General features: G+C 36.4%; 1 protein-coding gene and 1 long non-coding RNA gene across 4 annotated transcripts in view; both read right to left on the minus strand.

Annotated features, from left to right (window-relative positions):
• Positions 1–12,436, minus strand: part of LOC103144009 (acidic mammalian chitinase-like) — a 16,903-nt gene extending 4,467 nt beyond the window's left edge. The window contains exons 1-12 of one of the 3 annotated variants that reach the window (XM_007560762.2): positions 12,415–12,436; positions 12,227–12,276; positions 12,123–12,152; positions 11,825–12,029; positions 11,419–11,475; positions 11,147–11,312; positions 9,720–9,844; positions 9,499–9,622; positions 9,224–9,406; positions 8,980–9,096; positions 7,695–7,827; positions 7,051–7,616 (exon numbers count right to left, since the gene is read on the minus strand). In XM_007560762.2, the coding sequence (XP_007560824.1) occupies positions 7,276–7,616; positions 7,695–7,827; positions 8,980–9,096; positions 9,224–9,406; positions 9,499–9,622; positions 9,720–9,844; positions 11,147–11,312; positions 11,419–11,475; positions 11,825–12,029; positions 12,123–12,152; positions 12,227–12,251 (1,506 nt within the window). In that variant the 5' untranslated portion in view covers positions 12,252–12,276; positions 12,415–12,436 and the 3' untranslated portion in view covers positions 7,051–7,275. Of the gene's footprint in view, positions 1–7,050; positions 7,617–7,694; positions 7,828–8,979; positions 9,097–9,223; positions 9,407–9,498; positions 9,623–9,719; positions 9,845–11,146; positions 11,313–11,418; positions 11,476–11,824; positions 12,030–12,122; positions 12,153–12,226; positions 12,277–12,414 lie in introns of those variants that run through there. The other 2 variants (XM_016675736.1, XM_007560763.2) reach the window with 2 other exon arrangements.
• LOC103144051 (uncharacterized) lies at positions 7–3,191 on the minus strand. The gene is made up of 5 exons (XR_001663175.1): positions 3,177–3,191; positions 509–556; positions 350–404; positions 242–271; positions 7–147 (listed from the first exon to the last, which is right to left on the minus strand). It is a non-coding gene; the product is annotated as an uncharacterized LOC103144051 (long non-coding RNA).
• Positions 12,437–14,458: the final 2,022 nt, after the last annotated feature.

Below are 14,458 nucleotides of genomic sequence, written 5' to 3' on the forward strand. Positions count from 1 at the left end.
CCAGCTCATTGGAGGAGCTGATGATGGAGAAGGCGTAGATGAGGTGCGTACAGAGGTTTGGATCTATGTTGTCAGGGGTGAATTTTCCACCCCCAGGTCTGTACTGGGACCAGTTGGTAAAGTAGCACACCAGTTTGGTGGAATAAACTATAATAAAAGAAAAAAAAGGATCATTAGTAGGTTTATATTTAAACTGTGACTTAATTGGAAATTCTAGAATAAAAAAAAATATAATTCCTACCAGTCTGAAGACACATCAGAAGTGCCAATCCTGAAAAAAAAGTTTAATTAATTTTTTTTTTTCTTAACAGCTCTTGGAACATATTAAAAGACAAAATAATTCACCTACCAGCCAGGATGGTCAGTCGAGCCATGATGAAGCCTTTTCTTCAGAATATTCTGCACTGTTTAAAAGAACAAATCATAAAAAAAGATTACACTGGAGGTTTTGGAAGTCAACCACAAAGGTTTGCACAGTCGAAGAGTTGGATGAAAGTGTCATTGGTACCTTTTCTCCGGTGGCTTGCTCTACGTCTGGCTGCTCCCACTGTTCTCCCTTTTATAGAAGAAATTAGTAAGGAACAAAGTCCACATGAGTGAGTCACTGGCTGAGTCAACATCGGATTTTGGTTTTGTTTGGCCGGAGATGAGCTGGTGATTGTTCCCCGTTTGTGTTTTATTAGCCGATAAATGTACATGAGAAGGAAGTGCTAACTTCTCAACTGTGGTTTTATGAGACTGCAAATTTGTTCTTGTACACAGGAGCTGATAAATTGTTTTCCAACTTTATGGCACATGACTATCACTCTGTAAAGTGACCTTTGGTTTTCTGTGCATCACACAAAGCCATTTTGTCTTAATGCTTAAAGACAATTAGATTCACTATCCATGCAAATTGTTGATAATTGCATTCAAAAGAAACATTACTGGGAATGATAAAACATATTTGAAAATTAGGTACTATAACCAAGATAAAATTGAACTACATGTAACTGATTGAGGTCAAATAACTGGATGCATTTGATTAATATTTCTGTTTACAAATTGTGTTCAGTTTGCAAAGGTGTAAATCTCGAACCTCTGTCCTCTCAATTGAGAGACCGACAGACCGGCCCACCGGGTCATGTCTGCATGTTTGCAATTATCAATATTCACCTCACTACCAACGCAACTACTTTCTGCTACATTTAGTGACATTTTAGACAAAAAAATAAAATAAAAATTGGTATAGGTCAAAACTGTAATCGGCAGGTCAGACTTTTTAAAGATTGGCGAATGGTCAGAAAACTCCAGTCGGTGCATCCTAGTTTTAGTAAGATTGTATGTAATCTTTAGAAATAAACTGAAGAAATCATGTAAATAATATGGAGACAATATTTACCAGAGTTACCAATTATTTTCTATGTCATGGTTTTTGCAAAGTGTTAAATCACCAGGTGCTTCTTTCAGACTGGGCCCAAGATAGCTGTGGCTACAATCCAGTAGCCTGCCACCACCAGTGTGTGAATGTTTGAATCAATGAATGCATCGTGTTCAGCAGTTGGGGTCCTCTGAACTTGGTAAAGTGCTGTGCATGTACAGACCATTTACCATTTGATATTATTGCAAATGCAGTTGATTTTCTTTAATTGTTTTTCATTCTATTTTATATTGTCTGTATTCTAACATCAATAAAGCATGAAGTATCTCAGTAAAATACGGTAAAAACTGATGGACTGAACACAAAGTTTTAAAATTCATATTTGTAGAACAAAATAAAAGCTTTCAGTAAACACATTACTTGTCAAAAATATAACGGTGTGTAGATTTTTATTTATTTTATCACTCTTTACCTACTTGTGAAATGCAAATAACTTGGGAAAAACACCCATTTAGAATGATGTTTTTGAGATTGTTTGTCATTTCTGTGATCAGAGGGACGCAGCTGTTAAAACTAAATGTAGCTCAGAGTGACAGCTGCATAGATATATCAATGTGCATTGATAAGATGTCCTTGTAGAGCTAAGATGATGTCACACAGAAGAGTTGTCAGGTCCAGTTTCACAAGTTAATACATGACAGATTCAGAATTGGGGGTTGTGCCTTTTTCTTTTCTTGCCCAGTTTGACTGGATTTTTAAGAAGTAGCAAATTAACTTAGATCATCATAATGTTTTGCAAGAAAAGGTTTGACTTTGTAATGAATAACTATTAATAAATGCCAAAGCCAATGCTTGGCAACAAGGATCGCTGCAACATTTGGCTCAGGTAACTATTAGAAATGCAACATAAATAGCTTTATCCTTTATTGTGCCACAGTGGGGAAATTAATTAATAACAGCAGCAACGCCACAGAGCATCGAGGCATGCAGGTTTTCAATATATTGTGAAATCATCTCATTTATCCAGGGTTGCTGATTTCATCGTAACAGTGAAAGAATGAAGTTTAGAGAATTACGGCTTGCATATTTAGATTTCTACATTTATTTGAGCATCAAAAAGACATAAAACTATGTTAAGTTTAAAAGAAAGTTATCCCGTCTACAGGCCTTCAAGTCAAAGACTAATTGAAGAACCAGTCCCTGATTAGACGTAGAAATAAACCTTTAAAGATTGATAATACAAAGAAATTTCCAAAACTAGCAGAATAAGACTTCAATAATTTACTTAGCTATTTGGTTCTAAGTGAATCTTGTTTTGATAATTTTCTTTCTGTACCTTATCGTAAGAATATATGATTTTCAGAAAATTGTAATGATGTAAAAATGATTTAAGCTATGTGTGCTACATTATGGGCAAGTTAAAATTATGAGCATTTAATAGGAAGATGATTTTTGATACCTTTGGGGTGTTAATTATTGCAAATATCAATATTGAATAATCCTGAACAGTGATAGCAGAAACTGGGAAATAAGATGATGTTTGAAGTAAGTCTTTGTGATTTTAATAATGAGTTGATCGTAAAGATTTAAAATATATTACACTGGTAAAACTGGGACAGAAGATTTCCAAGAAGTGCAGTGAGTGAAAAGGAGAAGCTGTTTGTGACAGAGAGGTATGTGGCAATGGGACAGACAGTAAAAACAGGTTATGATAAGCTATAACATGAGCATAAAGAGGAAGTTTATGCTCATGTAAACTTCATGCACCTCGGCGTAACAGGAAGGCAACCGCGAGATCTTTCAAAGATTTGCCTACCAGTTCTAGCGTGATGCACAGACAAGGGAAAAGAGGGCAGAACCAGAAAAGAGGAACTCCGGATTGGGCAAAATGGGGAAACAAGTTAAGCTTCCAGGCAACAAAGCAATAACTAAAGATTATTGCTGATCATAACACAGGAACATGTCTTCATAAGGACCAAGAATGAGTTAAGATTCTGGTAGAAGAAACAGTCACTTGCTCACAAACTGAAAGGAGATATAAGGACGATCTATGGATCTGTCAAAGTACAACAATAGTCATTGTTGTACTTTGACAGAATCTCCTCATCAACATCACGAGGACAGATTGTGAGATGAGGGACGATGATGGCGATGGTGGGAGTTCGTCCTGTGGGTTGTCAGTTCGATCCCGGCTCCTTCTGGCTCTGTTGTTGTGTCTTTGGATAAGACACGTCACTTCGGTGTGGTGGTGGTCAGAGGCTCTGTCAGTGTGCCCCAGGGCAGCTGTGGCTACTATCCGGTAGCTTGCCACCATCAGCGTGTGAATTGGTGAATGACTGAAGTGTGAAGTGTTTTCGAGTCCTCTGAACTTGACAAACACTACACAAGCAACATACCATCAGAATTTTGAGAGAATAAGTGACCCACAACCAGATCAGAGTTCTGCATCTTGAAGTGGAGAAGGGCTTTAAGTCTCTTTGAATTTGGATTTACTTCTAAATCCAAATTGAAATGAAATGAAATGAAATTTTATTCGAACATGATACAAATATAAAAATAAAATAGTGCACAGTAACAAAAAGTGCATAAGAAAGAAGAGAAAATACAGATTTTTTGTTTCAGTTAACATATCATGCTCAAAATGGGGTAGGAAGAAGTGAGAACTTATAAACTCCTACCCCCTAAACACTTGAGACTTTAGAGTTCTACTGTCATTAAAAAAATCAAAATCAAAGTGGCAGTCAGAAGTAACAGTTACTAATATTTACCTATACATTTTCCCATTTTATGCTGGTTTGTCTTTCTAAACCCTTACACCAAGTTGTTATCTGCAATACACACCTTATTGCTTTCCATCACCCATATGTGTATCTATTGAAAATTACCTCTTTGTACTTTCTTTTGAATTGTGTTAAACTATTGCTTTGTTTTAAATCTTCATGTAACTTGTTCCATAACTTTACACCTTTAATTGAAATACAGAAGCTTTTTCTTGTTGTTCTAAAATTGCGGATCTTGAATTCAGTTTGTTCTTGCATTTTCTTTGTGCATGTTTATCTATTTTCCTTATCTTGGTGTTAGTCTTTCTTGGTTTATTATGTCTTCTTTAGTTTCTCTCATGTCATTAGTCTTTTGAAATGTGTGCAAGTAGAGCACGCTGCAATGAGCCGGGACTGTACACGTGAATTTTTTTTTTGTCACTTGTGCGATATAGAACTGTCGGGGGAACTTATGGGGAAATGCAAACTCATATAACACCAGTTTGATGACAGCAGCATGGAGATTGCACCACACACGTTTCACTGTTACAGGCCACAGTTTTTTGCAAGCAGTTCAGTGTTGTGCATCTTTGGTTTAACCTTGACCTTCAAGCACATGCTCCTTTTGTAAATATTGCTGTTAGCGCCAACCTGTCATCATTTGAATTGAAAAACAATGGAAACAGCCGTTAAATGAATCAGTGACAATTAATCCAGAACGTCTTGTAAGAAGGGAAAGGTTAGCCGTTGTAAATGACTTTAAAGATAACACAACAGGATCAGTCTAATCTTTCAGGGTGGTAAAATGTAAATTGGAATCTTGTTTTTCTTGACTTTAAAATAACTTTCAGCTTTCAGTATTCAAGAGTTAAGAAGAACAAAAATAATTATTATAAAACCACATAATTATGAAATTGTCTTGCTGTTCAAGCCATTCCCCTCCCTGAAATCTTTTGTGTTCATTTTCTAAAGTCTGAAAAGCTTCTTTTTGGTCGCTTAGTTTCTTTGTTGACTTTGTTGAGAACTATGACTCATTTCTTAGTTCTTGTTTTATGTATTTTTATGAAATATTTTTCTCTTATTTTTTTCAGTCAGCTTTTTAGTACATCTTGATCATTAAAACAGCTATACTAGCCATTATCTGAGAGTGCCAATATTTAAAAGTCTGGTAAATACAGTAGGTGTTTGTGAGTTAGGGCTATTGGTACTTTAATCTGTCTTTATTTATAGTGCTTTTCTGGGAAGGGGACAGGAGCGGTAATGGCGACGTGGAACCTTTGTTTGGGGGGTGTTGCTTCCAGGTTGGTTTTGGGATGGACTTCCGGTTTGTCTCAAATACAATCTGGATGTTAACAGCAACAGTGGTCGTCATTGCTGACTCTTTGTTTATTTCCTCTTCAGGTCAGTATGCGGTTGGGGAAAAGCACCAAGGCTATCGTGTGGGATATTTAGCATCCCGATTAACCAGAATAAGTAGTGTAGTTAGGTTTTGTGGACCGTTTGGCTGATTTTCTGAGGCGGGTTTTGGCGTTGGCTCGCTCTGAGGGCCGTTGGATCTTAACGTCTCCATGGAGGACCGTTATATCCCAACATCTCCATGTTAAATACATGTTATTTTGATCTGTTCTTTTTATTGTTGGCTGTTAAAGCAAATTGAGTGTCCTTTTCCCAAAATATGGGTTGTATTGTAGCCCAAATTCAGGTAATACATTAAGAGGTTCAAAGTGGGTTAAAAGTTTACTTTTTAAAAGTGCAAAGAATAATATTCATTGTTTGATTTTAGAGTTACCATAGTTATAATCAGAGGTTTAGCCCTTTCTTTTAGTCATTTCCTTGTATTTGAACTCAGATGGTTTACTAATACAAGTCAGCGAATAAAAATACAATCTGGATGTTAACAGCAACAGTGGTCGTCATTGCTGACTCCTTGTTTATTTCCTCTTCAGATTGTGTCAACTCTGTTACAGCAGTTCTGACACCCGGGACCTGTAACACCACTTGCATGATGTTTACATATTTACCAACGTTTCAGAGATTTTGAGACCTCTTTATGGTTGGAACCTGTTGCTAACAATTAACAATAAGCCACCTCTGAATAAAGAAGCACTTCTGATTTATTATTGTAGTTACTAGTTCACCACCACTGTTATTTTTTAAATGTCTGACATTGCTCCTATTCGTACTGACTGGTAAATTTGCTTCTTTAATTTGTTTTCTAATTTCTCATTTGAGCTTACTTGGGGGAAAAAAAACTGTTCTACATCTAGGATTAGTATGTAAGCCCATTTCCGCCATGAAAAAAAAAGACCAACAGGAAGTCATAATTTCGACTTTCAAAGTCATAATTATGAGATTTAAAGTCATAATTTCGACTTTGAAAGTCATAATTATGAGATTCAAATTCATAATTTTGACTTTCAAAGTCATAATTATGAGATTCAAAGTCATAATTATGAGATTCAAAGTCATAATTTCGACTTTCAAAGTCATAATTTCGACTTTCAAAGTCATAATTATGAGATTCAAAGTCATAATTATGAGATTCAAAGTCATAATTTCGACTTTCAAAGTCATAATTTCAAAGTCGAAATTATGACTTTGAAAGTCGAAATTATGACTTCCTGTTGGTCTTTTATTTTTTCTTTCATGGCGGAAATGGGCTTCCATAGATTAGTCAACAACTAACTTATATGTAATTTTTTCTAAATATTTGTCTATCTATTGTAAAATACACAAAAATACTTATTATATTTAACATGAAAGTCAAATAATGATGCCACACTGGGCAGCGACAAGAAGAAGGATGGCAACGGAAATTGAGGATGCAAAAAATAAGAACATTTATTGAAAGATGTTGGTCTTTAAAAACAGCAAATCTCCACAATGTGAATTACTTTAAGACACATTGTTCCTAAAACGCCACGGCTAAACAATCTCCTTTTGGTTTTGTAAATAAAGGTGACAAACAAGAACATAATTATAGACCAAGAGAGGACATTGCATTCACATTGCCAATACAGCATTTATATTCACATAAGCTTTACTAAATGTCATATACATGTCACTTATATTACATTTTATATAAGGGAACATTTACTATTTTAATTTACAAACCGAGAGTACAATGCAGCCCAATTTCGTCAATGACATCTTTACTCAGGACCATTCGCAACAGTTGCATCTGTCACTGAAAACCAGATTCAGAGGACATCTCTGTAAGTAGGTGATTCCACTGACACACTGATAGAAGGTGGCTCTGTCTTCCTCATTTTTGTAGATGCCATCGGACTTTCCACTACAGAAACCGCTCCCAGAAACAGGAGATTTGGTTGTTTTGGGAGTTGTGGTGCCGGCAGCTGCTGTGGATGTAACAGGGTTGGGCTTGTTTGTGGTCACTTTCCCAGTGGTTGGGTGGGGAGTTCTGGTTGAATTGTGGCTCGGCTGGTTTGTTGTAAAAACTGGTGCTACTGTGGTTACAGCAGTGTTTGGTGGGGTATCTAGAAACACATAAAGCATGCAGTTACTAAAGTAAGCAAGTCAAGGGGGAAATAAGGACACTCATTTCCAGTTTTTACCTGAATCCAGAAGAGAACGCAGATATCTAATGAGAGGATAGCTTCCCTGACCGCAGAACTGTCCAGCAAAATCATCCAGATCCAGAGACCAGACGAACGCTCCGCCGTAGTTGTTATCTTTCATGTACTGTGCCTACAAAATATGAACATTGCGTTTAAAAATGTTAATATTTCTTAATGCAATTAAAATTAAATTGACCAGAAAAAAAAACAGCTTTCAACATTTTAGGTCTAAAGATTTAGGCTGGGTACTCCCTGAACAGAACAATAGTTTAAAGGTGACAACACAAATACATGAGTAATGTTCTCTAGTCCTGTTTGGGAGACTGTGCCTGGTATTTTAGAAATGCTTCTTAAGTAAAGGAAACAGACATAAAACCTAATATGGGAGTCAAAGCCTAACCAGGAGTCAAATGCAACTGCTAGATTTTTTTACATTGAAATTCTGTAATCACAATAAACTTTTTTTTTTATTAAGGTCTGTCTTTGTGTTTAAAATGAGAAAACTACTGGAGAGGTAGTCACTGCCAGTCAAGGTGGTACAGTTTAATAGATGCATACAGATAGAAATCATGATCATAGGAGCTGCCAGAAGAAAGACTGAATGTTGCTAATTTGGTTGAAATGCAAGAGGAACGAGAGCACCAAAGAAACAACACACATAGACACAGCTAGACTCTAAGGCACAGGTGGCAAACTCATTTTCTGTTTGGTCCACATCGAGACCATTAATGTACTCAAAGGTCTGCTTGTGGAAGAAAGTACTGAAAAAAAAAACCTAACAAGTTGTTAAAGTATTATTACTAAACAGTTGTCTCTCCATTCAACTAACACTTTTTTTGGCCAATGTAGCATAAGGACAGGATGAACATTAGCATTAAAAACACTCTTTATTAACCATAAAGAGTTAATAAAGAGAACATACCTTCACAACTTGTAACTGGAATTTCTTGTCAAATTCTAGCAAAAAGTGAGTTTAGCTAGAAGCAGAAGATGCATAATGATAATGAAGGACCTGTGATGCTGTGGGCCTGTTGCTCCTTTAAAAAAAAACCTGATGTCACATCAGAGGTAAGATTTGGACTATTGTAACTATACTGCCATCTTCTGTCCAGTTTTGGTCATTAAAATATGTGTGTTTGATCTTTGGCTTCATTATCATCAGCTGCACAGAATTTGTCCTGATTCATAGGGTCATTGCATAAACTGGGATGGACAGGGACATGCAGCGTTCTTTCCTTATTTGTATTGTAGCTATTATTGTATCCAAAGGATGACGTATTACCTTGATTGCATAGCTCTGCTTGTTGTCGAATCCCACCCACTCACTGCCTTTGACTGCATAGGGAACCTTTTGTTCCTCAATCCAGTGAGTGGTGGCTTCATCAAGGAAAGTGCAAACCTGTAGTTACAAGACGATAAACCTAAATATCATCCCAAATATTTTAATTTTTTTTTTGTTTCTCAGCATCTATTTTGTCTAAAAAAAAATATATTTAGTTTGCATTAGTGCTGTATTGAATTGTTACCTCATAGTAAGAGAAAATTCCTGCTTCCCGGGTGTAGGACCCAGCAGAGGCTGCTCCACTGGCTGGTGCTGCAACACCACTAGCTGCTGATGACGTGCGAAATGTGCGACCATATGCGGGAAAACCAACCAGCAGCTTTTCTAGCGGAGCTCCTTGGTCTCTCCAGTATCTCATGGCAAAGTCCTGGAGCAAAAAAATGACAACGTCTAACCAAAGAGGAGATAATATCGCCTTACAATGTGTCTACCATCCGATTGTTGGATGCTTTTACTTACAATATTGAAGAAGACATGTTGACCAGTTACAGCAGAGCTGGTGTACAGAGGGCTGTTGTGGCCAGTGAATGAATCCCAGGCTCCATGGAAGTCGTAGGTCATGACATTTACAAAGTCTAAGTATCTGTTAGACATAACATTATCGTAAGATAATTGTCACTGCAAATGACCATTTTTAATTCAAATCAAGACATCTGCAGCTTTGCATCACATTGACTCACTTGGATACATCTGCAATCTCATAGCCTTCATCAATAGTCCCCTTTCCAGCTGCCACTGCAGCTGTGAGCAGCAGTCTTGGCCTCTTGGTCTCAGCGGCTTCCTTCTCAAAGGTTGCAAGAAATTCCTAAATGGAAAAGGACGTTATCTGTGTTAAGTTTCATCCAAATGTAGATATGCTCTGAAAAATCAGTTAGGTCTCCTGCAACCGGTCGCCCAGAAACCCAAATTGCAAATCTTTTTCTGATTAGAAAGCACTAGCAGGTAGCTTCAGTAACTCTTGGGTTTAGAAATCTGTTACTGACTGTTCCTCAGGGAACACTGCCCTGCGTGTTCTAGGTGCTTTTTTTTTTTAATAATATGCTGAATTTTAAACAAGAAGCACATCATTATATGTTAAGATTTTTTTGTGTCAGCCATATTAAATACTGACTGAATAAATTGCGGTTTTCTCACATTATTAAATTTAGACATTTAAAAAACAAAACCCAGATTGTTGAAAAGAAAAATAAAATATGAAATCAGTGGTGAAAGCAACACTTTGTATTGTTAGTTGTCCTCTCAGTTCAGCTCATGTTACAGTTCTGCATTATGCCTCCTCCTCTTTTCTGTCATCATAACCTTGCCGTTGCAGCGCATCAAAAATTTTTGATTGAGAAGTTTAGGCTGCAGCATGGCTGAATGAGTGCCATGACAACTTCAGGAGCTTGCACAGTGTTTATATTTCAAAACACAACTACATTAAGTTAATTTAGCATCCTATAGCGCTTTCCATTAGAACAGTTTCACGTTCCTGTTTTGTAATCCCTCCGCCATCTTTATTTCTGTATCAACTTGCTCTATATAAAGCTGTGGTGTGCAACTTTTATAACAAATATATGGTTTACATATTTGTTAAAATTGTCACTATGTTGATACAGTATAATGTGAGACAGATGTGGTTCAGTTAAAAAAATATACCATTTGGTCAGACCATCAGTCTCATATTATATTGTCACAGTTTTAACAAATATACTCTTGTAAAAGTAACATTCTGCAGCTCTAAGGATAAACAGCAGCGCCCTCTTCTGGATAGTAGCTACACTAAAACACTGAAAGAAGGTCTAAGGAACTTTATTAGTTAATCAAATTGAATTAATTTTAATCTAATAAACCAGGAATTGACAATTTATCGTAGGTTAGCTAATTGTTTGCATCCTTACAGAGGGACCAACATGTCTCTCTGCAAGAGAGCAAAAATAAAAAAAGAAGGATATTTGTCTAATAATGAGAAGAAAAAATAGAATAAAGCATGAGGACTTTATGTTATAAACTGTATATGCTCCCGGTTTAGATACATGTAATTATTATTCATTACAAAAACTGGAGAAATGAAACGAGCCACAGAACAGACATGGCGCTGATTTGTGTTGCGTGAAAATATCCTAACCTGGCAGAGCAACGTGAACCTTTTCTTGTCCTCTGGTGGGCTTCCTCGTGATCCCGGGTACTCCCAGTCCAGATCTAGTCCATCAAAGCCATGTTGTCTCAGAAATCTGATGGAAGACTGGATGAACACCTGACGGTTGGCCGGAGACGAGACCATGATGCTGAATCTGTTAATATTCACATAGGTTTTTCAGTTAAAACGTTTTTTAATAATCCATAAAGGAATTCTTTAAAAAGCGTATGTTTGCAAGCTGCTATATTTTGCAGACTCACTGTGTGGTTCCAAAGTTCCACCCACCGACAGCCAGCAGGGTTTTCAGCTGTGGGTTTCTGTTGTGAAGACGTAGAAATACATTCATCACTTATACACGCTGAAAGGAAAGCAATCTGACAGAGTTCTGGCAGTTCAAGTTATGTGTTAAAATAGAATAAACATAATATCTGGAAAGAAAAAGTACAGTTTAAACCAATTCAAATACTAAAGTTAATCAAAGAGATTTTTTTTTTATTCTAAATGTTTTTATCATGTGTCATTTCCACCAGGCTGTTTGTGCTCATGTAAAGTTCACAATGATTTTTCCGAACCTCAAATGCTTAAAATTCTTGTGCATTACAAGAATGCATTCAAACAGCTTTGTCTTAATAATGTATTGGGAAGCTGAAGTGATACTAAGCTCACCTGTTCTTCAGCGCATTGAAGGATTTGTACATAACACCATCGTTCCACTCAAACGTAGCCAGCTCATTGGAGGAGCTGATGATGGAGAAGGCGTAGATGAGGTGCGTACAGAGGTTTGGATCTACGCTGTCAGGGGTGAATCTGCCAACACCCGGTCTGTACTGGGACCAGTTGGTAAAGTAGCACACCAGAGTGGTGGAATAAACTATAATAAAAGAATAAAATTATTATTAGTAGGCTCGTGTTCAAGCTGTGATTAATGTGCAAATTCCAGAAACAAAAGAATAATAATTCTTACCAGTCTGAAGACACATCAGAAGTGCCAATCCTGAAAAGGAGTTTAATTAATACTTTTTCTTAACAACTCTTGGAACACATTCAAATATTAGATAACTAACTTACCAGCCAGGATGGTCAGTCGAGCCATGATGAAGCCTTTTCTTCAGAGTTTTCTGAAAACATAGCACAGTTTAATCTAACAAACCATAACAAGATTATATTTTAGTTATCTGAAGTCGATTTCAAAAGTTGTACAGTTGAACCACTGCACAAAATGCAACCTAGAGTACAGATGAAAATGTCATTGGTACCTTTCCTCAGGTAGCTTGCTCTACGTCTGGCTGCTCCAGCCGTTCTCCTTTTTATAGGTAAAATATGTGAGGAACAAAGGCCAGACATTAGTGATTCATTCGTAACGTCAAGATAAGAATGATTTGGGGTTTTTTTGGCTAGTGATGAGCTGATGATTGTTCCTCATTTAAGTTTGATAAGCTGATAAATGTTCTCGAGAGGAGAATGTTATGTAACCTATCCTATCAACTGATGTCCCACAACGGACTGTAAATTCATTCTTGCAGATAGCAGCTGATTGGTTTCCATGACATTTTCATGATACACAGCTAACACTCCCACAAGTGATCGTTTAGTTTTGTTACGCATAACACAAAGTGTTTGAAAAACGTAACATCGCTTTGTTAGAAATTTACAACACATTTTACTGACAATTAAATTACACTTTGCTTATTTGCAGTTGATGTCAGACAGCGTGGTACATGTCATGTAATTCAAAACGATGATATGAAATTTTAAATTCAAAAGGTATTTAGTGATATTTCCACGACTCGTCTTTAACAATAAACCGAAGCAAACGTAAATAAAATGTGACACGATTCTTTCAAAAATGTTGTTACAGCAATACAAGTAATTATGTGGCTGATACTTTTAACAGTGTCAAATTCCTGAGTACAGTTTTTACTGTATCTGCAAATGCAGTTGATTTTCTTTATGTAATTTTCCTTATCTTTTATAATATCTGTATACTAAGCTCATGAAGGCATAAAGTATAGCAGTAAAACAAGTTCAAATTGATGGAATGAAAGCAGTTTCTGAATTTCATATTTGTGGAGCAAATCAAAAGCTTTCTGTAAACACCACTCGTTCAAATACTTACCTGTGCATTTATTTTAAATTTTTCTTTGCCTGTGAATACAGGTAACTTGAAGAAAACCTAATTGGCCAGTCTTTATGAGATTGTCAGTCATTTCTGTGATTAGAAGGGCGCAGAGATTAAACATGAATGCAGTTTGAATGGGCAGCAGCACTCCTTATAGATATGCCTGTATCCTTAGATAAGATGTCCTTGCCTTAATAGCTCTAAGTGCATTGATGTTTTAATACTCCAGAATTGTCAGGGTTCAGGTTTCATTTTTTGCAAGTTAATACGTTACAGATTCAGAATTGGGGGTGTTTCACTTTGCTTACTTGCTCAGAGTTTGCTTGGATTTTTCAAAAGTAACAAATTAACTATATCATCATGATGTTGCGCAACAAAAGGTTTGGTTGTAAATAACTTTTAAAATGAAAATGTGCAAAAACAACGTGCAGCAACGTCTGTCTTATGTAACTAGTCAGAACTATGATTAATTACTAAGTTAGAGTTTCTTTTAGTTGATACTGCAAACATACACCATAAAATACACAAGCAACTTCTCTGATAATTTATTTCTTCTTAATTCTGTTTTTTAAAGAAATATTTCATCTTTTTGTGAATCTACGTAGTTTGATTGCCTGTGACTTTGCTGCTGTTTTAACATAATTTTCCCGTTAATGGCACAAAAAAGGATATTTCTATTCTATTCTATTCTATTCTATTCTATTCTATTCTATTCTATTCTATTCTATTCTATTCTATTTTTTATTTTCTCCAGTCTACAGGGTAGACATGTCGAGCTGTGGTTCGCCTTCTCTCAGGACAGTGGAAGGAAATCCACTTTTACGACATGATCAGAGACAGCGTTCTTTCTTTGGGAAATGATCATTCTTTTAGATTCTCTGTGCAGCAGTTCAAATAACTCAGGCTCCAGGGTTTATGTTGGCAGGAATACAGTCAACAACAGTTCAGCAAATGGCAGACTGGTTGATTTTGGATCCAGGGTTTCTGCAAAGATGCAGTCCTTTTCCCTTCTACCGAGAAATGTTACAAATTTAGTCTGTGAAAACACCCGAAAAGCCCTAAAAAAGTATTTGGTGAAGCATAAACTGTTTAGAATAGTTTTCCATCCTCAAAACATCAAAATGAGTTTTTAGAGTGAAAGATAAAATCCCATCTCATTCACAATAAAGGGGTTTTGTTTA

This window comes from Poecilia formosa, unplaced genomic scaffold (genome assembly GCF_000485575.1).
Source record: "Poecilia formosa unplaced genomic scaffold, Poecilia_formosa-5.1.2 Scaffold120, whole genome shotgun sequence".
NCBI lineage: Eukaryota > Metazoa > Chordata > Actinopteri > Cyprinodontiformes > Poeciliidae > Poecilia > Poecilia formosa.